The sequence below is a fragment of the Emydura macquarii genome, unplaced genomic scaffold (assembly GCF_026122565.2).
Source record: "Emydura macquarii macquarii isolate MOO-44397 ecotype Brisbane River unplaced genomic scaffold, CSIRO-AGI_Emac_v2 contig_2207, whole genome shotgun sequence".
Lineage (NCBI taxonomy): Eukaryota > Metazoa > Chordata > Testudines > Chelidae > Emydura > Emydura macquarii.
Window position 1 is genome coordinate 547,429 of NW_027132344.1, and position 23,862 is coordinate 571,290.

At 42.1% G+C, this 23,862-nt stretch overlaps 1 protein-coding gene across 2 annotated transcripts in view; it reads right to left on the reverse strand.

The window, feature by feature from the left end:
* Nucleotides 1-23,862, reverse strand: part of NIPA2 (NIPA magnesium transporter 2) — a 31,731-nt gene that overhangs the window by 1,869 nt on the left and 6,000 nt on the right. For both annotated transcript variants that reach the window (XM_067559966.1, XM_067559968.1), the window contains exons 3-6: nucleotides 17,831-18,061; nucleotides 14,819-14,875; nucleotides 7,580-7,670; nucleotides 6,509-6,669 (exon numbers count right to left, since the gene is read on the reverse strand). In XM_067559966.1, coding sequence (XP_067416067.1) covers nucleotides 6,509-6,669; nucleotides 7,580-7,670; nucleotides 14,819-14,875; nucleotides 17,831-18,011 — 490 coding nt within the window. In that variant the 5' untranslated portion in view covers nucleotides 18,012-18,061. The remainder of the gene's footprint in view (nucleotides 1-6,508; nucleotides 6,670-7,579; nucleotides 7,671-14,818; nucleotides 14,876-17,830; nucleotides 18,062-23,862) is intronic.

Genomic DNA, 23,862 nt, shown 5'->3' on the forward strand with positions numbered 1-23,862 from the left:
CTGGCTAAAATAAGCATGGAACTGCAATTGCAGCCATGTCTGCAATCCCAAACGCTACATTTTCACTAGGCTCTGAAATGATTACAGCCCTAGATTGCCAGCCTCCCTTTTACTGAAATCCTTGGCTTATTCAAAAGTACAAAACCGGTGGCGGTGAGAGACCATAGGGTATAGGTATATATCTGAATGCTGTCTGGGATTTGTTTTGATTGGAGTGCTACACAGCAGCAGAAATATTAAGCCATCAATCGGACATGCTGATAATGCCCTGCTGGGTGACCTCAAACAAGTCATTTCAGCCCTCAGTTTCCTCATCTGTAAAATGGAGATAGTGGTATTTACCTTCTTTGTAAAGTGTCTTGACATCTACAGATATCAACTGCTATATAAGAGGTAGGTATTTTTATAATATGTTGTGAAAAAACAGTTACTAACCTTTTGTAACTGTTGTTCTACATGTCCATTCCATACTAGGTGTGTGCTTGCCACATGCACAATTGCCGGAGATTTTTCCCGAGTGGTATCTGTAAGACTGGCCCTTACACCCCAGGAGCCATGCACGTATGTGCCAGTATAAGGGGCGCCGCCAGCTCCACACTCTCAATTCCTTCTTGCTAGAATTCCGACGGAGAGGTAGGACGATGGGTCATGAAATGGACATGAGCAACACATCATGAACAGTTATGAATGATTAGTAACAGTTTTTTTGTTAAAACGTTCCAGAGGGGTAGCTGTGTTAGTCTGTATACAGCAAAAACAACGAGAGTCCTGTAGCACCTTAAAGACTAACAAATTTCTGCGGGCATAAGCTTTCGAGGGCTGCATCTGATGAAGTGGGTTGCAATCCACGAAAGCTTATGCCTGCAGAAATTTGTTGCTACAGGACTCTCGTAGTTTTTTGTTGTTTTTTTTTTTTTTTTTTGTGTGCCTGCTCATGTCTATTCCATTTTAGGAGACTCATAAGCAGTGCCCCTGGAGGCAGGCCCAGAGTTCATGGACATGTTGATTGCAACACTGCTCTTCTGAAACTGAAACTGGCACTGTCACAGGTTGCTAGGTGATGGCATAGTGGGACATGAAGGTATGAACCGACTACCATGTTGTGGCTCTGCAGATGTCCTCGATTGGTACTAGCACGATGAAAACTGCTGACAAAGCACGGGCTATCTTGGAATGAGTAGTCACAATAGCCAGAGGAGGAACCTTCACTTGCCCGTAGCAAGCTCGAATACAGGCGGTTATCCAGAACGAGATTCTTTGGAATGACACAGATAGCCCTCTCATCCTTTCTGCTACTGCTAAAAAGCTGCATGGACTAGCGGAAGAGCTTGATCCTCTCACTATAGAAGGTGAGGATGCACCTAACGTCCAATGTATGGAGTCAACGTTCCTCAGCGGTCTTGGGAGGTTTCAGAAAAAAAGACAGGAAGAAAAATGTCCTGATAGTATCTCAATTCCATAACAGTTATGGAATTTGTAGGAAGGCTGGATGGGGGCACAGTTGGACCTTGTCCTTGAAGAACACCACGTCAGAATCCCCTTGTATCAAGGCTTTGATCACTGAGATCCTTCTGGCTGAGGCAAGCACCATCAGGAAGGCAACTTTCCAAGAGAGAAGCAGTATGGGACAAGATGCTAAAGGCTTGAAAGGGGGGCTCCGTAAGCTTCGACAGGACCAGATTTAAGTCCCATGGGGGAATCGGGTCACAAACCTAAGGATAGAGTCTTTCCAGTCCCTTGAGAAACCTGACTGTCATCTCATGGGAGAACACTGATCTGCCCTGCACAGGAGGATGGAAGGCTGAGATGACTGCAAAGTGAATCTTAATAGTTGAAAGAGCCAAACCTTGATGTTTCAAAATGGAGCAGACAGTCCAGGATAGACCGCAATGAAGACCGGGATGGACAGAGATTCCGTACAGAGGTCCAACAAGTTAAATATTTCCTTTTGGCCACATAGGAAGGCCTGGTGGAAGGCTTTCTGCTATCGAGCAAGACTTGCCGAACCTCATCCAAGCAAGTCTGCTCTTCAGGGTTCAGCCATAAAGTAACCATGCCATCAGGTGCAGGGAGGTGAGGTTTGGATGAAACGACCAGCTGTGGTCTTGTGAAATCAAGTCTGTGAAGGGTGGGAGTATAATTGGAGCTCCCACTCAGAGGTCCAAAAAGCATACTAAACCAATGCTGGCATGGCCACACCAGAGCTATCAGTATAACCTTCACCTTCTCCCGTTTGATCTTTAGGAGGACCTTGTGAACCAAGGGGATTGGCAGGAAGACATACAGTAGGCGGTCTGCCCAAGAGAGCAGGAAGGCATCGGAGACGTAGCTCCTGCTGTGCCAGTGCATCAAACAGAACTGGCAATATTTCCTGTTCTGTCTGGTGAACTGGTCCCACTTCTGGAAGAGGACACTGACAACCTCCAGGTGAAGAGACTACTCATGGTGAGAGGAAAAGTATCTGCTGAGGCAATCCGGCAATAGATTTCAGGCTCCGGGGAGATGTGATACCTCAAGGTGGATGGCGTGCTTCATGCAGAAGTCCCACAGTTGGAGGGCCTCCTGCCCCAGGGCTGAAGATCGGGCACCTCCTTGCTTATTGATGTAAAACATTGACACAGGGTTGTCCATCAAGACCTGCACGACCTTACCCGAGATCTGGGGAAGGAAGGAAGACACAAGCAAACCAAGCATACTACCCTGAGTTTTCTCTGCATACAAATATCAGGGAAAGTTCTTCCTGGGACCAGAGATCTTGAGTCCCAAGACTATCAAGGTGGGCTTCCCACTCCAGGTCTGACACATTTGAAACTAAGGTAACCAACAGATGTGGGGCCACAAAGGATACCCCTTTCATTACAGAATCTGGGTCTCTCCACCAAGTTGCAAAGCAAGGACCAGCAGCAAAATCATGAGTACTGAGTCCAAGTGGTGTCTGCTCAGGGAATAGACTGATGCTAGCCACCTCTGTAGGAGTCTGAGGCATAGCCTTGCATGCTGCACGGCTTAGGTACATGCTGCCATGTGACCCAACTTGAGGCAAACCTGAGCAGTGGTTAACAGGTGGGTGATAACCTTGGAGATTAGGTCCAGACAGATCAGAATCTGGCCTCCAGTAAGTATGCCTTGATCTGGGTCAAATCGAGCACTGCCCCGATGAACTCTACTCTCTGAACTGGGACCAGAATTTTACTCATTTATCAATAGACCCAGAACTCAGAAGGTGACTCGTACTGTACTGATGCTGTGCTGGACCTAAGCCTGCAAGCGGCCTTTGATCAGCCAGTCATCAACGTACAGGTAGACTTGCATGCCTCGACATCTGAGGAAGGCTGTTATGACCGCCATACACTTTGTGAAGACCCGTGGGGTTGCCGACAGGCTCAAGGGAAGTGCAGTGAACTAGTAGTAGCACTGGCCCACTGTGGAATGAGGAATCTCCTGTGCCCACTGAAGATGGATATGTGGAAATAGGTGTCCTTTAAATCGAGAGCAGCATACCAGTCTTCTGGATCCAAGGAGGGAATGATGGAGATCATGAAGATCATGCAGAAGCTCAGTTTCTTGATATATTTGTTGAGGCAATGCAGTTCCAGGATGGGCCGAAGACCCCCTTTGGCATTAGGAAATATCAGGAGTAAAACCCTTTCCCTCTCAAGTCTTTAGGAACATCTTCTTGGCCCCCACATGTAGAACTGCTTGCACCTCATGTATGAGAAACTGGTCATGAGATGAGTACCTGAAAGTGGACAGGCATGGGAGGGAGGGATGAAAACTGGAGGGTGTAACCAACTGTTATAGTGCTGAGTACCCAACGGTCCAAAATTATAAATGACCACACTAGATTGAAGGGTGACAGGCAGTCCAAAAACAAAAGGAGGATGGATCTGGAGTTGGGACTGGTATGCCATCCTCAGGCATACCATCAAAAGGCTTGCCTGGCCCCGCTGGGGTTATCTATGTGAGCCTGACTGGAAGGCTGAGGCAGAAGGTAGGGGCTGGTGTCATTTATAGCCCTTTCTTTTGTAGGGCTCCTGTCTGGGATATGCTAGGAATCTGGAAGACTGCTAGGGCCTAAAATGCTTCCTTGAGCACAGGAGCATGTAAAGGCCTAGGAAGCACAGCATAGCCATTGAGTCTTTGAGGCCGTGAAGCTTGGAGTTCATGTTTGGAGAACGGGAAGGCCTCCTCAAAGGGGAGATTCTGGACAAACTGCTGCACTTTGTGAGAGAGGCCCAATGACTGGAGCCACAAACGGCACCCCATGGTAACCACTGACACCATAATCCTGGCTGCTGAGTTGGTTGCATCCAGAGCTGCCTGTAGGGAAGTCCTGACCACAGTCTTGCCTTCCTCCAGGATGGCCGTGAATTCCTGCCTCGACTCCCATCGCACAGAGTCCTTAAATTTGGCTATTGAATCCCACAGGTTAAAATCGTACTTTCACAACAAAGCCTGCTGATTAGAGATACGTAACTGGAGACAGTCCATCGAACAAAACTTGCATCCGAACAGGTCCAGTCTCTTAGCCTCTATTTTTGAGGGTAGCACTCAACTGTCCCTGTCTGTCTCGCTCATTTGCAGCCGCCACCATCAGGGACCCTGGGGATGATGCAAGTACAAGTACCCAAACCGACTAACAGTACATAATACTTCTCCACCCTTTTTGATGTAAGGGGCAGAGACACAGGGGTCTGCCATAGCGCCCTGACAGGTCCCAACACTGCCTCATTACTTGGCAGGGCCACTCTGGAGGAAGCTGCTGCAGCCAGATCATCAATTAAGCTGTGAGCAGATTCCTTTCAGCTCCTCAGTTTCCAGCCCCAAGTTTGTGGCAATCCATTTCAGGATCCCAGTACCGGGGAAAACCAGATAGGTTCCAATACTGCCACTGCATAGACCAGTGGCCAAGTGCTCGCTGGGGGGCTGGTACCAAAGTCCGTTGCATAGACCAGGTACCAGTATGCCTTCAGTGGGGTGAAGGATTCTTCCTCGGACTCTGAAGAGGATCCCTCAGAGACCATGGGGGCACCATACCTGATTCCACCTCTAGGTGGTGCCGGGGAACCGGTGCAGGGTCAGAAACTGCTGCAACAGGACCATGGAGAATTTTCCTCTGGTCAGTGGTGTGATGATTGGTGCCACAATGGAGCTCACCCCGGCCCCTTGATCCCTTCTATCCCTGGTCACCTTAGCTGGCAGGAAATGGTTTTTTGGGGGGGAGGGAAGGAGAGAGAGAGGTCAGTCAGCAGAACTGGGACGGACATCAGATTCTTTGCTGCCTCGAGAGCCTCTGGAGTTCAAAGGGACCCACAGATGTGAGTTCCCCTGACCTTTCTCGGGAATCAGAAGAGTGTCCCGTACCAAGGTCGACAGTGGCTCTGGGAATGATAAGTGGCCCAGCATGGGTCACACTATGCCAGCCACTCCATGCTTGTCTTTCTTCGGCATCGGAGAGTACTCACTGTCGGTGCTGTTTCTTATTCTTCCTCAGCACCAGGGATGGAGAAGGTTGCCGATGCAGCACTCTGCATGGAAGCTGAAGTACTCGGTGTTGATTTGGAGCAGCTCAGCTCCGAGGCTGGTCTGAGGGCTTCCTCCATGAGTAAAGCCCACAGAAGAATGTCTCTATCTTTTTGAGTGAGCAGTCTGAAGCCCCTGCAGATCTGGCACCTCTCTTTAATGTGAGTTTCCTCCAGGCACTTTAGACAGCTAAAGTGCAGGTCACTCACTGGCATGGGCTTGCTGCAGGCAGCACATGGCTTGAAGCCCAGGGACTGGGGCATGCCCAGCCACTGAGGCGAAAGTGCCTCGACAACAGGGACAACTATTCAGACTATTATATACACTAACTCTAACTAAGATCTACATACACTAACTGCAATAACTATACAATATCTACAAAAGTCCCAAACTATTGGGAAAAGAAGCCTTGCAAGAGCAAGAAGGCTCATTCCAAGCAACTGTCACGAGTGGTAGGAAGGAACAGAGAGGACGCAGAGCTGGCGATGCCCCCCTTATACTGGCACATAGGCGCACGACTCGGGGGCGCGAGGGCCAGTCCAACGGATACCACTGAGGGAAAAATCTCCAGATACTATGCATGTGGCATGCACACACCTAGCATGCAATCAACATGAGCAAGCACTTGAAGAAGAAACATAGGAGACTCTTACACCTAAATTTTAGCTTCTAGTCCTAAAGGTAACCCTTTAATATTGTTAGTTTTCCTCACAGTCTACGCTTAATCTTTAAGGTAGGCTCAAAATTGGGCCTGAACAGGTGATACTGCTTTGTAGAAAATTTAACAAGGGGAAAATAGCAGTCTACTTTTTAGATAGGTTAACATATTAAACTGCCAATTTATTATTCTTTCAGAACAAACTTTTCCTTGGACAAAAATTGTTTTTGACCTCATTGTTTAGTCCTCAGACATTCTGTACAAAATATATGTATCTTCCTATATTTGCTATACTGCTACTTACAGATGAGTGACATTCTCTCTCACCTGGATCTCCCAGCTTGTGGGACATTTCATTCAAAGTTTCTATCTCCTCTTCTTGTGGAGCATGAATGACCATCACAGTTGACCCCAATATACTTAACAAACAACCAATTTTTCCATGAAGATTAAGTTTTTCATTTAAAAAATAGGATGAAAGAATGGCACTGAAAGGAAAAAATACATTGACAGATTAGGAATTAAATGAATTTGCCCACTAGTCCACAGCAGACATCAAAAAAGTTCAGAACACACTTTTCTCTAAGTAATTAAAAGCTGTTCCAATAATACACAGTTTCTAAGCAAAAAGAACGATGCATATTAGAGAGACGAGAACTTGAATTTCATGTTAAAAGTGAATTCTTGTTATTCTGAGTTAAGGCTCCAAACAAACAAGAGGGCAAACAATCTAACTACAGAATTAAGTTTGCAGAATTAATATTGCCTCACTATACAGATAAAAGCTCTATAGCTCGTTTCAGTACCTAATAAAATGCACAGCCTCTAGCCATCTGCAACATTACTAATGTCCATAAACTTCTATTAGACTAAATCCACTAATTAAATACAGCCTATGTCTGGTTATGCATTTGTAAATGTCTGGAGGCCCAAAAGCTGCTTTAAATTATGCTGCCTTCTCAAAGTTGCTAAGGAGAATGTTCTACATTACCCTCTATATAGATTCCTCTCTGAGAAGACTAAATAATGTGGTGTTTTGGTGCAAAATCCTTCAATCTCTAGAGACAAGTAAAATCCTGACTTTGGTCACAAGTGAAAATTAGCTTATTAGTGTCATCTTTCTTTTATTTGTGCACATCATAATTGACTTCCTCAAGAGATGCAGAAGACAGGAATGGCAGGGTGTCGCAGGTCAATATAGAAGCATACTTACAGAGCGTCAACTCACATTATGCTTGCATTAAGTCAGTGCTACTCCTTTCATTTTTATGAGCATTAAGTTTACTCAGAGTTAAGAACAAAGCCATATTTAACAACTCAAATTTAAATGACAAATTTCTAAATACATACTTACCTCCTACCTCTCTGAAATTGTGCTTCTTTCTAAACAGTTCTTACCTTACAAGAACACTGAGAGCTCCTAATGGAGTCACTAATGTAGCTGGTGCAAATGCATAAGCAGCGAAGTTAGCTACTTCACCAGCTCCCACTGCAGAATAAAAAAAGAAAAAAAATCAGGAAGTCTTAGCACACAAGAGAAATCTCTAAAACTGAACAAGTGTTAGAATCACAGATGATGTGGGTTGGAAGGGACCTCAGGAGGTCATCTAGTCCAACCCCCTGCTCAAAGTAGGACCAACCCCAACTAAATCATCCCAGCCAGAGCTTTGTCAAGCCACACCTTAAAAACCTCTAATGACGGAGATTCCACCACTTCCCTAGGTAACCCATTCTAGTGCTTCACCACTCTCCTAGTGAAAAAGTTTTTCCTAATATCCAATCTAGTCCTCCCACACTGCAACTTGAGACCATTGCTCCTAGTTCTGTCATCTTCCACCATTAAGAACAGCCTTGCTCCATCCTCCCTGGAACCCCCTTTCAGGTAGTTAAATTCTACTATCAAATCCCCCCTCATTCTTCTCTTCCGCAGACTAAACAAGCCTAGTTCCCTCAGCCTCTTAGAAGTCAATTCAATTGAAAGAAGAAATTCAATTCAAATGTTCAACTGACATGGAAGTTTAATATAAGCAGAACTCAAAGCAACCTGCTATATATATTACATACAACAAAAATTAATCTCTCCTCTAATTTAGGAGAACCCATTTTTATATAACATCCTTTGCATTTCCCCATCCTAACAATTCAGGTCATTTAACTCATGCATAAGCAAAATAATCTGCAATTGTAGTATCCTATGAAGCAGTACATAAACTACAATGATTCAAGTTAAATGCACATAGCCACACAGTTCAAGTCCAAAGTTTAGGAGATGTGTAAAAAGATTTAACAAAACCAAAGAGAAGGAGAGGGAGGAAGTTGAAAGTAATTTTTCAATGAATGGTTTTGTATTTTTAAGCATGACTCTGCAGCAGTGATAACACAAATAGAATATGCTAGTGCAAGAGAAGAAAATGTTACTCACCTAGTGCAGTAACTGACGTTCTTCAATATGTGTCCCCCTGTCGGTACTCCACTTTAGCTGTCATCATGTCCTGCATCCTCGATCGGAGATCTTCTCAGCAGTGCTCGTCCGGGTCATGCATTTGCAGCTCGTCTTGCGGCGCCGTTGGCGTGCCTTCTAGCACACAAGCACGACCCAACCCCCTCAGTTCCTTCTCTACCATAGAGTCCACTATTAGAACTCAAAAGTAGAGGGGAGAAGGGTGAGTAGTGGAGCACCCACAGGGACACACATCTTGAACAACGTCAGTTACTGCATTAGGTGAGTAACTTTTTCTTCTTCGAGTGATGTCCCTGTGGATGCTCCACTTTAGGTGACTATAGAGCAGTGCCCCATATTTGGTGGAGGGACTTCAGTGTTAGTTGCTTTGTACGGATGAAAAGTACAGTTAGGCCTAATGAGGCATCCCTGGCAGATATTTTATGAAAGTATGTGCTGATGCCCATGTTGCTGCTTTACATATGTCCATGATAAGAACATTGTTCAGGAATGCTATGGAAGTGGATATTGCTCTCGTGGAATGAGATTTGGTTCCTGAGGGAGTTTGTAAACCTTTTTGTTCATAACACAGGTGGATACTTGTTGATATCCATTTGGATAGTCTTTGGCTAGAAATGGCTTTGCCTTTCGTGCATTCTGTTCTGAAACGAAAAGTTTATCTGATTTTCTAAATGTTTTTGTTCTCTCTAGGTAAAAGGCTATGGCCCATATAATGTCCAGAGCGTGGAATGCTGCTTCCTGTGGATTGGTATACTGTTTCAGATAAAAGATAGGTAAATGAATAGGTTGGTTAATATGGAAAACCAACACTACCTTTGGCGAGAACTTAGGATGTGGCCTAAGGGTGATTTTATCTTTATGAAATGTAAGGAGGGTAGGCCATGAATGCACTAATCTCTCCTACCCGCCGACATGATGTAATGGCAACTACAAAGGATGCTTTCATGGACATGTGGAGCAGTGAGCATGTTGCTAAAGGCTCGACTGGTGCCCTAGAGTAAAGGCTCTGAGAACTAAATTTAGAACCCATGATGATGTGGGGGCACGTATGATTGGAAATACCCTCTGTAAACCCACTAAGAATCATTTTACCATTGAGTGAGTGAATATGGTTATCATTTATCTGGTCGTGGAAGACAGTGATTGCAGATAGGTGTACCTTTAAGGAACTAACCAATAAACCTGATTTATTAAGTTCCAATATATACTTGAGGATTATCGGAATTGAAGAGGACGTCGCCGAGATTTGTATGTCTTTGCACCAAGATTCGAACCTGTGCCACTTCTGCAGATAAGTCTTTCTTGTTGTTGGCTTTCTACTGTTTAGTAATATTTGTCTAAGCTGTTTAACTCATCAGTGCAGAACCATTTATGAACCATGCTGTGAGATGAAGTTTCTGTATCTCTGGGTGATAAATCTGACTGGCATCCTAATAAAGACGATCGTGTCTCAGAGGAAATGATAGGTTTGTGCATTGACATATTCAGGAGATCTGAGAACCATGTTTGTCTTGGCCAAACTGGTGTTATCACAATTGCCTTGTCAGCCCTGATTTTGTGTATGGTCTTGGGTATCATTGGCATGGGTGGGAACACATACAACAGTCCCTTGTCCCTTGCCAATTTAGTAAGAAGGCATCACCCATCGATCCTGGTCCTAATCCTGCCCTCGAGCGGGAAAGATGGCACTTGTGGTTTTGTTTTGTGGCAAATAGATCTATCATTAGATAGATTTTATGTGGTAAAAAAATGTCTTTCAGGACTTCGTTGTTCCATTCCCACTTGTGGTTCCACGTGAAATGTCTGTTTACGTTGTCTGCAATGGTATTCTGTTTGTTGGGCAGGCATGCCACTGATATGTTGATGCTGTGTTTTATACTCCAGTTCCAGAGCTTCATTGATTTGTTGCATAGGGAGTGGGATCTTGCTCCCCCCGATGGTTTATATAAAACATGCACGCTATGTTATCTGTCATTATTTTTATTGATTTGTTTCTTATGTACAGTAGCAAGTGAGAGCAGGCATTGCACACTGCTCGAAGCTCTAATATGTTATGTGAAGATAAGTTTCAGTTTCTGACCATCTGCCCTGTATTGTGTGTTCTTGCATGTGTGCTCCCCATCCTAGGAGTGACGCATCTGTGTTGATCATAATTGAGGGCGGAATCTGGGAAAATTGGATTCCCATCATCATATTGTTTTCTTGGGTTCACCATAAAAGGTTTTCTTTTACTTTGTTTGGTACTGTCAATGCTTCACTCAGACTGTGTCTGTTTGGTCTGTAAACAGAAGCGAGCCATTCTTGGAGGCATCGCATGTATAGTCGAGCGTGCTGTACCACAAACGTTGTAGCTACTATGTGTCCCAGAAGCTGTAACGCAACATGTGCTGTTACTATAGGGATATTCCTTACTAATGATATGAGGTCTGTAATAGCCCTGAATCTTGGCATTGGTAGTGATGCCCTGACTGTTGTAGAGTTCAAGTCTGCTCCTATGAACTCCAACCATTGTGTTGGGTTCAAAGTGGACTTTTCATTGTTTATCCTTAGTCCTAGTCTCTGAAACAAGTTTTATGGTTTGATCGGTAGCTTGTCTGGCTAGGTTTTGAGTAGATGCCTTTATTAGACAATCCTCCAAGTATGAGAAGATGGTAATTCCCTGTCTCCTTAAATGTGGTGCCACAACTGTGAACACTTTGGAGAACTGTGAACACTCTTGGTGCCAAAGAAAGGCAAAATGGAAAAACTCTGTATTGGTAGTGATTGTCAGAGACCATAAATCTTAGGAAACGTCCGTGTGCAGGTTGGATAGTAATATGGAAATACGCATCTTGAAAATCGAGGGCTGAGAACCAGGCCCCTCTTTGCAGTGCTGGTATTATGGTTGTTAGCGTGACCATTTTGAATTTGTCGCCTCATGAATTTGTTTAGTGCCCTGAGGTCTAATATGGGTCTCCATCCTCCACCCTTTTTCTGTACCACAAAGTAGTGAGAATAGAACCCTTTCCCTATGTGATGAGATGGTACATATTCTATTGCTCCTAACTGCAGAAGATGATCTATTTCCTGGAGCAGTATTTGCATGTGAGATGGGTCCCTGAAAAGGGATGGGGAGGGGTTGTGGGTAGGAGGGGTGGATATGAATGGGATAGCGTATCCTGACTTGATTTCTAAAACCCATTTGTCCATTGTTATTGTTGACCAATAGAGGTGGAACTGTCGTAGGCAAAATTTGAAAAATTTTCTTTTGTGAGGCTTGCACTGTATGTTGACGGGGGTTTTTCAGATCCTCGACCATTTAGATGGTGTTTGGGAAGCAGAGGATGTTTGTTGTGGTTGTCTATGTCAGTGTGATCTCTGTTTCCCTCTTTGTGATTCATAGTGTCTGTATTGTGACAAAGGGATATCTGCGACCCTACGGTTGAAACCTCTGGTTTCCTTTTTGTTCCAGGTGTATACATGCCTAGCATCCTCAGAGTTGCCCTAGAATCCTTCATCGAATGAAGGACTTCATCTGTCTTCTCAGCAAAGAGCTGGGCCTTACTGAAAAGGAGGTCTTCCATCTTTGTCTGAAATTCCCCAGGAAGGCCTGCGGAGGGGAGCCAAGAGGCCCTACGCACAACGATGCCCATGGCTGTTGTCCTAGCCGCAGGATTGGCCACATCTAAAGAAGCCTGCAGGGATGTCCTGGCTATAAGCTGTCCTTCATCAATCAAATTCTTGTATTGATCTCTCTTACTTTCAGGTATATCATTAATAACTTGTGATAATTTTTCCACAGATGTTGTGGTCATAATTAGACAATAGTGCAGCATAGTTAGATATCCTCATTAATAAAGTGGAAGATGAATAGACCTTCCTGCCTAATAAATCAAGCCTCTTCCAATCCTTGTCATGTAGTGTAGCTTTATAGTTTGTCTGTTTGCTTCTTTGATTTGCAGCATCTTTGAGGGGATGGGTGAATAAGAATTCCATCCCTTTGGCTGAAATATAGTATTTCCTATTGTTCCTCTTGTTGGTGGGAAGAATGGTTGCTGGGGTCTGTGATATATTATTGGCGGGTTCCATCAAAGCCTCATCCATCGGAAGTGCAATTTTTGAAGATGTTGCAGTATGTAATTTTTTCAGCAACTTGTGGTGCGACTCTGTGACCTCCTCTAAAGGGATCTCTAAATCTTGTGCCAGCCTCTTGGAGATCATTAAACTGTTTAGGGTCATCTACGACCGCAGGTGCAGGGGGAATCACTGCTTAATCTGGTGAGGAAGAGGATTCATTTGTGGGAGGAGATATATCTTGCTCCACAGTGGAGTCCTCTACCTGAGTTTCCTTCCTCGCTTCAACCAATGTAGTCAAAGATGATGGTCTCATCAATTTCACCCTACTCATATGGGAACTGGTAGGTCTCTCATATGCCCTAAAGTAGGACCACCAAGTATCTTGTTTATGCCACTGCATATGGTATGGCATAGGACGAGCAAGCCATGGTGGGCCATAATAGGAATACGGTTTGTGTCCTCTATGAGGGCCATATTCAATTGGCTCTAGTGATGGTCTGGTGGAGGAGTGCTCAGATGAAAATTGAGCTTCCTCTGCATCATCAGCAGCACTAAGGGAGTGTTCTGGTGAAAACGCCTAGTCATGTGCGAAGTGTATCAGAGACTCCGTGGCCCCTTCTGATTGCGGGGATGAAGTCTGAATGGGCTGCATATGATGTTGTTTACACTTTCTTTTTCCCCAACAATGCCGGGGTCGGTGCTGTGCTTCCTGTCAGGTGTGTAATGCTAGTCGGTGCTGAGATTGGTACCATATCAGTAGTCGGTGCCACAAGCGGTACGTCATTAGTAATCAGTGCCGCTGTTGGCACCTTATTGGCTGTCGGTGCCACGGCTGGCAGTTTGTTGATTGTCAGTGCCGTGATCAGTCTCAGTGCCAGCGTAGATGCCATGGTTCCTCTCGGCACCCTACTTTTCTTCAGCATCATGGAGTCTAACAGTGCCATAATTACCGCTGATGGTTGGTTAAACTGTTTCTGCACCATGTTTTTCTGTGGTGTCATGTTGGAGGAGGACAGTTTTTGTGAGTCATTTGACTCCGCCCCTGGACGTTTCAGGTCCTTACGTGGCATGGACCATGTTTTTGCTTTTGCTTCTTTAGTACTACATATGGTGGACCGCCTCTTAGGTGTATGCTTTCTTTTTGTCAAGTAGACGATGAGGTTCTTTTCTTTGGTGTGCATTTTGAGTCAGGCTTGTTTGGTCCCAGGTCAGATGAGAGTCTGAGGGATCTTCTCATCAAAATTAGCTTCAACCTCAGATCCCCTATCTCTCCTGGCTCTTGCCTTGAGATTTTTACAGTGTGTACACTTTTGCGACACGAGCTTCACCCAAGCACGGTACACAGAGTGAGCGTCTGTCCGACACTGGTACAGCCTCTTTATAAGAAGTGCATCTTTTTAAACCAGGGGAGCCTGACATGCCTTATGTCTATGTGCTCCACTATCCGGTTGAAAAATAATATAAATTTTTTTTTGTGGAAAGGTAAGTAACTAACTGACTAAAACAGACTTAACTATGACTAAACTGAACTAATTAACTCTAAACTGCCAAAGACGAGTAAAAGTTAACTGCTGGTAATGCTTCATCTTGGATTGTGGACGGTTGAGAAGGAATTAAGGAGTTGGATCGTGTGCATGCTAGAAGACGAACCAACGGCACCGTGAGACAGGAGCTGCGCACACGTGACCCAGATGAGTACTGCTGAGAGGATCTCTGATTGAGGACATGGGACACGATGACACCTAAAGTGGAGCACACACAGGGACATCACTCAAAGAACAAGAAAGTTTCAGTCTAGTTTAATTGCCCAAGCTTAGTGAAGTGAAAGTCAAAATATAAATGGTAAAAATAAAAAAAAGCAGCCAAATTCTCTACTGATCAAGCAAAATATTGAAAAAAATCAATGGAGATAAGATTCTTGGGTGTCAATGAGTTTATTTGTAATTTGATTTTAATTTGAAATTACCAGTAATACAATTTATTTTTTAAAATACGCATTTTTATCTCGGTATATAGATGTATGCACTATTTTTAGCTTTGGTTATTGTGTATTCAACAATGTTTTAGAACATTTTGATAGATAAAATCTTTTAACACTGGTTACACTTTTTGATTCTTACTTGACAGGAGTCCAGCCCACCATAGCCACTCTTTAAGATATGCATGACCACCTTGACCTGGAATTGGAAGAATAAGCAATTAAATCAGCAACACAAAGGGGCAAGCATCAATCACTATGATTGATAGTTATATTCCAAAAAAAGAATTGTTTTAATATGTTATAAACAAATATGCAATTACTCATTAAACAAACAACTCACATGCATGGTGAGAGGCTAGGATTGAAATCAAAGTATTTTCAACCTCTTAAAATATGCAGATATTCTTCTGCAGTCTGCTTTAAAGATTAGTTGCTTATATATATTTTGGGGACTAGAAATGGCATTACAGACCATATAATATTTGCCTATTCTGAGATAATGATCTGGACTGTATTTAACAATAATGTTAAAAGCCAAATTAAATTAAAGATGATTTAAGAGAGTTCCTATTCATACAATTAACCTAGACAGCTCCATGATTTGTAACCCTACAAATCTACTTGTGTTCTTCCTTTTATATAGTCCACTCGGAGGCTATTCATAGGAAGATACAACTTTATCTTGGGGAAATAGTCAATCATGTAATCTAAGAAGAGTGTGTATGTGTATACATTAATGTACAACACACTTTAAGGCAGCTACCACTATGGTATTTGGGTGAACTTGAAAGATAGAGGCCATAAAATATTTGACACACCCCTCGACCCCAAGTGACTGTACACATTCTGTGTCCACTCATAGCAACACTAACTTCTCTGGAATCACCAGAGATGGAGGGTTCTAATACATATATATATATACACACACACACACACACACACACACACCCCCACCCACAATTAACCTTCTAGATTCATTGATATTAACCTTCTAGATTCATTGATACACTGCAACTGTTTCAGTGTAGTCACTTAACTGGGAGCAACAGCACAGACTTTTTTCAGACTGATACAAATGGTCAACAGAGGGCAATTGGTGTAGAAAGGCTATTCAACATCTTGCATATTTCTAGCCATCATTTTCTATCTAGCTTAGCTCTTATGTTGAGCCCATCACTGTAGTGTCTGAACACCCAATGTACTACTACTACTTGAAGTCTTCACCATATTTATCAAGTGCACAGTCAGCTGTAGCAAAATAAAAAAATTAACAAATACCAGCTGGGTCCAAACAGTGAAGTATTACCCAAGGGATGAAAAAGTTCCTAAGATTATTTATTTGCCTTCAGTTTTGATAAAGTATATTTACTGCTATTAAACTGTCAGTATAACAAATTCTTTCAGTACATATATGCAACACCTCATAAAAGTTAAGTAAAAGAACCTTAAGTTTTGTGCTATAGTAAAATATCAACCCCAAACACACAACTACCTTAGGTTCTGGAATGTCATCTTCCTGAACACTACCCTGTCCTCCTTCCCTCTCTCTTTTTTTTAAAGCCATCAGTGGTTCTGACATAATCAAAGACTTCAGGAGATATTTCAGTTTTAGAAAATAAAAGCTGTGATGTATCCTGATCAAATATTTTGATACGATTATACTATTACATGCCCATCCATTTCGGCAAGCATCCAGGCAATCAGGATTGACCGCATGGGTTCCCAAGTCATTTTCAAATGCAATTCTATGTATTAGTTTAGACCTATAAAGCCCTGATTTGGGTCCTATGTATCTTAAAAATTGCCTCTTTCATCTGTACCTCTGTAGCAGAGATCATCTGAGACACAAACTGACAGTTCCTAAGTTTGTTCACTTGGAGGCAGACATTCTCATTGTAGGGCCCCCGACTCTGGAATTATTTCCCCTCCACATCCTCCAACAGTGCCAGTATGTTGATCTTCCAATCACATTGTGAAGATCATCTTTATACTCAGGTTTTTCTTGGGGGGCGGGGGGGGGAGGAGGGAGGAGTAAGGTGGAGCCACATTCTTATTATTAACTGACATGTTTTTGATTGACATATGCAAATTTAGTTTGTTTGGGACATGTACCTAGCGGGCACAAACTGTAAATTAAACTGCATATATTCTAAAAAGGATTTGATCTTTACTATACCTATACTTTACTGTACCTAATAGTACCGAATTAGACCTTTTACTATATAGCCTTGCCTTTGGCAGACTGTTTTGTCAGGTGTTCAACAACCACGAAATCAGAGCACACACTAGACTTTTAGTTTACAAAACTGTCATAATCCCAATTCTCCTCTATGGGTGTGAGACTCTATGGGTGTGACCTTCAGAAAACACCTGAAAAACCTGGAATGCCAGCACCAGCACTTTTTCCAGAAGATCCTCTGTATAAAATGGAAGGATCACCGCACTAACATCAGTGTCCTCATGAAAGACTATCTTCAGTGTTGAGGCTCTGATTATCCAGCACCAGCTGAGGTAGAGCAGGCACTGTGTGTGCATGTCTGATGCATGCCTACAAAACAATTGCTGTAGATCCAACTCACCAAAGGAGAAAGGAAACAGGGAGGCCAAAAGAAATGTTTTAAAGACACCCTCAAGACATCAAGAGATGTGGCATCAACATCACACACTGGGAGACAATAGCCCATGATAGAATTAACCGGTGAAGACTTGTCAGAGAAGGAATGACCACTTTTGAGGAAAATTGCCTTGCCCTGGTTGCAGAAAAATGCCAGAAAAAGAAAGGACAGACAACTGTCATGCAACGATCCTGGCCTGACCTGCCTTCCAACACCACCTGCAATGTCTGCCAACAAGTCAGCAGCTCAAGAATCAGACTTCTCAGTCACCAAAGGACCCATATAAAATAAAACCCATGAAAGAGATCATCCTTGACCACCAAAGGATTGCCAACATACCTAATAACGCACTAGAAATCATGCAAAGAATTCAATGAAAATACAGAAGCAGCATACGTTAGGTCTAGAAGTTTTATCTCCCAATAAGGAATCAAAATAAGTCAATACACAAAAAATGAAAGTGAAAATTCAGTAGCCATTCTCTAAGCATTAAAATAAAATTAAAAGCAGGCAAAGTTCTCAAGTGCATACTCTACCTGCTCTCATGGAGCCCTTCCTGGCCAGCCGGAGGAGACCTTTCTTTTTTAGGATGAAACTCCCTCCAATGAAAATGCTGGAGCTCATAGCCAGTACGAGACCAATATAGAAATCATATTTTCCTCCACTCTGGATCATTTCGTAAGCTACTGAAGTGTTCAAAACTGTCACATTTATCATGGAACAGAAGAGCTGATGCTACTCGAGATAGGATGTTGCAATGCTGAAACCTGAACAAATACATATTATCACAACAGGATTTCATATAAATACGTCACACATTTATTTTCTTATGGACAAATATTTTCTGCAGCCAACAAAAATGGCAGCGTGGTTGGTCCTGCTCCAAAGTACCTGAACTCTACAGGCAGACAACAAAGATCATACCATACAATACACTGGATGAAGGTACATGCTTGAGGCCGGGTGAAATATAACAGATAACTGATTAAAGGTTTTGAAGGAAATACAGATGAGAGGTCCAAGTACAAGAAGCAGCAAGGAATGATGCATGAATACAAGTGTAAACAGATTAATGTATTTTCAAACAGTGTTTTTCTTCACATTCACACATAGTTCTACTCCATACAATGCACAACAATCCCTATTTATGATAAAATTTAGTTTACAATGCAGAGTTGAGTTAAGAGAGCCACAGCACCTCAACATCTACTTAAGATCACTGAAACAGTAGAAGAGAGGTTACAATGGATTGTTCAAATCATACAGTAGTTCAGTTAGCATACTTTTTTTTGGGGGGGGGGGATGCATAAAAATAGTGCCCTTAAAGAATAATGTAGCAGAAACTACAACAATAACCAGTAATCTTTGCTTACCAACAGTTTTTGCAAAAGGTTGCTTTTCTCAGTACAAGTATAATGAAGCATCTCTGATGCTTAGCTACAATAGCAACTGAAAAGTTTACTATGGAAAAGCCTTCACCCAATCTATTGGGGTCCCACAACTAATTACATGGAGAAGTGCAGCAAGGGCAGAGGGGAAGTGTCAATAAAAAAAACTTTTAGGAGTCAAAAATCTTCAATAATGCACTTCTATTTCTGGCATGATTAGACAATTGTCTATTTGCTCTAGTCTATACTACTTTTCTGATACATAGTGCAATAAAGATATTTGTTTCTTTCAGAGACTTTAGATTTTGGATTTTTAGGATATGTGCATAAGCAATCTTAAAACACTGAAATATTCTGCTCAATTAATTATATTTCAAGATAATTTATTAACTTCTGCCAAGTATTAATAGGGTGACCAGATGCCCCAATTTTATAGTGACAGCCCTGATACTCAGGGCTTTGTCTTATATAGGCATCTATTACTCCCCACCCCCTGTCCCGATTTTTCACACTTGCTGTCTGGTCACCCTAAATATGAAAGGGAATTAATACTTCTCTCATTTCTACTTTTAAGCTGCAAGGATTATTTTAAAAACCAAACAGCTGATCAATAGAGAGCACTACCCTGATATACTGCCACAAAAAACTTCTAGATAAAAACAGCATCAAGTTTCTATATATTGGAACTGCAGAGGGAAGAGGTCAACAAAAATATGTTGAAGCTTACAGGATATTTGAAATTCTCATAATATTCCTGGTTCCTTATGTAATATATGTTCCAATGTAAAAAACTAGCATATAGTGCATGTCAATTTAACATGTATATGATCCAAAGGAGGGTAATAAATATTTCTGTTTCAATGTTGATTGCCAAGTTAAAGTCAGAGTCTGTGCAAACACTGCAAAACCATACCACAACTTACTCCTATTTCCCAAATGTACAGGACATCTGAGGGGGTGCTAAGAAACTGCAGCATCAAGGTCCCAACAGTACCGCCTTGGCTGAGGCCACCATGCCATGAGCCCATGATGCACTAAGCTCTTGTCTTGGCATATCCACCAAGCTCTTGTTAACAGCAGGTCATGTGGCCAGCCTGGAACCCCACAGACTCAAGTTCCCCAATAAAAACGCTCCCCTGCTCAAATACCATCACCCCACATTCCTGACTGCCCCTTTGATTCACATGACACACCTTGAGGGACTGAGGAGGGATATAAATGAGTGAGCAAGACTGTGGTTCTCCTTTCTCCGCTATACTCCCTTTACTCCTCTATTCTATTATGTTTTTAAACACTGATATATATCAGTGTTTCAAGGTTGAATATGGTAGGGCAGTAGGTGGGCATTGTCAGAGCATGAATGGATAGGAAGAGGCTGGCAGAAGCAGGGCTGTGTAGAATAAAGAAATATGGGGGCAATCTAGGCTGTGCATGGAAAAGTGTAATGAGGGGAAAACAGGATTCAATTGGGGAGTACAGCTCAGTGGTAGGCCAGAAGGGGAAGTGGGAGACATTCAGTTCCTGCAGAGGGAGCATGCAAAAGAGAATACAGTAATGATTGATATTCATGTGAATAAACTTTCTGTGCTACTACTCATTAAAAAACTGAGATTCCCACACAAGAACTCACTGACTTTGCTAGATTGTATAGCCCATGAATGCAAAACTAAAAGAAACCAGCAGTTTTAGCTTTGCATAGCATCACCAATCCTCCATCCCACCCCCACTCCAAAAAAAAGTCACCCTCACTCACACTGAGCTAATATTCCTATCATTGTCTGTCTGCTGGCAACTTTTTCAGATTTGGGGTAGATTGGTGTAATACTTCTGAAAGCAGGGTCCTTTCCATTTTCTTTTGGGGGAATTATATTCAGTCAATGTTTTCCATTTTAGAAATCTGACAGATATTCACACTGACTAGCAGGTTTCCAATCTCTACAAAGTGGGTATAACAAACTAACAAAGCCCATGCTAGCCTGCTTTATCCTAGATAAACTTTATGGAATTCAGTTAAACCTTACTAAATTAGTGCTAATACCTTCGGGGTACATTGTATTAAACGTGCAATTGTGTATATGTTTTTGTGGCACTGTATGTACCTTTTCAGTAGGGAGGGGGATACTCATATAATTCCTCCATTATAAGACCTTGGAAGCCATCCCCCTGGAGAGGTTCACATATACCAATTCAAATAGGATTTTCCAGGGAACAACAGACAAAGGAATTTTGGATAAATAACCTGGTTTTAAACTGGCTTAGGGCCTTCTTCCTGATCCTTCAAACAGACAGGACACCTGATCCACAAAGGGCCCCAAACCTCAGGGAAGGATAGGAAGAAGTGTCCCCATAAGACTGTGTGTTTGCTGTGCTGAAGTTGTGATGAACTTATGACCACAAAGGAAACCCTGTGGATGAGGTACTGAAGAACTGTTCTGCCAGAGTCCATGGTAGGACTGGAGATTCTCTGGTACGCTTATTCACATACATATAGGTTCTTTTGTTTTAATGTTTTCTCTATAATGCCTTTTACCTTATAACCGTAGCAATAACACCTGTTAACCATTTCTGAAGAGAAAGCAAGTAGGTATCCCTGGGCTGTCTGTCTGTAGTGGGAACAACACACTGAAGGCAGAGAACTGTGCAGCCTAGAAATACCCTGATCTGAAGGGAGAGACACATAGGTTTCCACCCACAAAGGCAACAGCAGGGGAGCTGCAAGGCTGAATATGGGTACCCCTGTTGGACCACTGAGGGGGAAAACAGGTGCAGTCACTCTGAACTGTGACAGTGGGTACGAGTAGTGACTACATTCCCTAAAAACTGGCTGTGTCATTTATTATCATGTGTCTGGTAAACAATTCACAAATTATAGATTTTTAAACAAAGATACTGGCCCCCCAACATACAATCACACCACAAATATTTCTGACTCCTCAATCAAGTGCATAGTTGTGGAAGGTTTAATTTTTGATAGAACAGTATACCAAGGAAAGAGAAAAGTTATTCAAATAATTCTAACTACAGTAGGTTATTTTATGTGGCTCATAACATAAAAACAGATTAACAGAGCCACTGAAAAGTCAGTTTACTTGCTGCAAGTCCATTCTGATACAAAATTAAATTTTTTTTATTGGAAATAACTTAATGCGCTATCAAAACTTCATGAATGTACCTGCATAATCCAAACACCACTCTTTTTTTTAAACATGCAATAGTGCTTCAGCAAATACCAATATATCATAACTTTCAACACAGCACTTTCCTGCTCAAATATCTGTTGGGTTGGGAAAACAGCAGGAACAACTGTTTCATTCACAAAATACACTCGTGGTATTGCTCAGAATAACGTCAGGTGAGCAGTTTACAAAATAGAAAATAAACAAACACTTTCGTTGGTCAAAAATAGTTTTCCTGCATACAAAAGATTTTATCATGAGAAATCCAATCCCAATGTCTTGTACTAGAGGTATCTCTGTTTAGTTGAGTCATTGATTTACATGTTTATAGCATAACAGAGCCTTTTGTCATATTCTTGATAGAGCTCAGAATCTGTTTGGACTTTCTAGGGACTATTTTCTAATATAAAAAATGAATAAATTAAAGGACTACCATTTATGCAAATCCTTGATGTTTTAAACAAAGGACAGTACAAAGTCTTTATATGCAAAATGAGACTCAGTCCCCTGGTGAAAAAAGGCCCATTTCATGTTGTGGAGTGAAGAAAGATTGCCCTAAATGGCTCTCTCTCTTTGATCTAAGCTGAGAGGAAGTGATGAAGAAGAGCACAACAAGCCTTATACCCTTTAAGTCAAAGGCCAGGTCTACATTAGAAATTTGCCAGCATAGCAACATCAGTTAGGGATGTGATTTTTTATGGTATTTTTATGCCAGCCAAACCCTCCTTGCATAGATTAAATTATGCTGGCATGAGCGAGCTTTTGCTAGTATAGCTTATTGGTAAATGGCATAAACTGTACCAGCAAAGGCACTTTTTTTTTTTTGCTAGTATATGCTTCATCTATACTCGGAGCAAGTTTACATTTAAAACACTGCACTGCTGTAGCACTTTAATGAAGATGCTCTAAGCTGATGGGCGAGAGCTCTCCCATTGGTATAGTTAATCCACCTCCCTGACAAATAGTAGCTATATCAGTGGGAGCTCTCCTGCTGATATACAGCTGTCTACACAGAGGGTTTAGGCTCTTTGTTCTGGGCAGAAAAAGTATCTGACCATAATACTGCATCATGTACAGCTTGGAAACTGATATTATGAATCTCTGGCACTGAATCACATAGTAGGCAATTCTCTGAATTAGCTACACCCCAGGGCAGGTACAGTTTGAGTCCACAGTTTCTTTTAACTTCCATCAATAAGAATAGTGATACACTCCAGATTTTCTCTCTCAAATCAATACTGCACAAATAGCTAGCAAATAACTCAATTCCTGTTCATTTGAACACTTTCATGAAACAAATTATTTCTAGCTCTTACTATGAAACCTTCAGGGCTTGTCTAAAGCTAATTCCAATTTGAAAGTGGTATCTATAATTTCTGGTCAAACTCAAACCGTTAGCAGGGACTTGAGGAAATGCTGTTTGGAGAGGAAGCAAGGCAAAAATTCCTTTAGATTTTTCTTCATTATGAACATGGCAAGTACTTTCTATGCTTGGGATAGTAATGTTTTGTGACAGTTTTGTGAAGCTAAGATACAAATTGCAGATGAAAATTATAAAATTTTCAGGGAGTGACTGTCTTTTATTGCATATCTGCATGGTGCCCTGAACAATAGGGACCTTGACCATGATCGGAGCATCTGAAAAAAACTAATACAAATAATAAATAATTTGTGACAAAGATTTATTCCCAGAAAAATCCTCCTTTTGTTTTTCTATTAACTGATATGACCTATCTGAATAAATTACACACAGCTGTACACTTTACGATTTTGTAGCATTAAAACTATTTTTAATACACTGGTGTGGCTGCTGGCCTGAGGCCTCTGTCCATGGTTTATAGTTTATGGTGAAGGAAAAAACTGCTTAAATGTTTAAGCAAGAGGCCTGGTATGTTGGCTGTCTGCTCTGCAAAGTTAACTTGAACTACAATTCAAGTCCTGTGCACCACCTTACCTCAAGTGTGATGGTCCTTGTAACTGAAGTTTACTGGCTCATCATGAGGT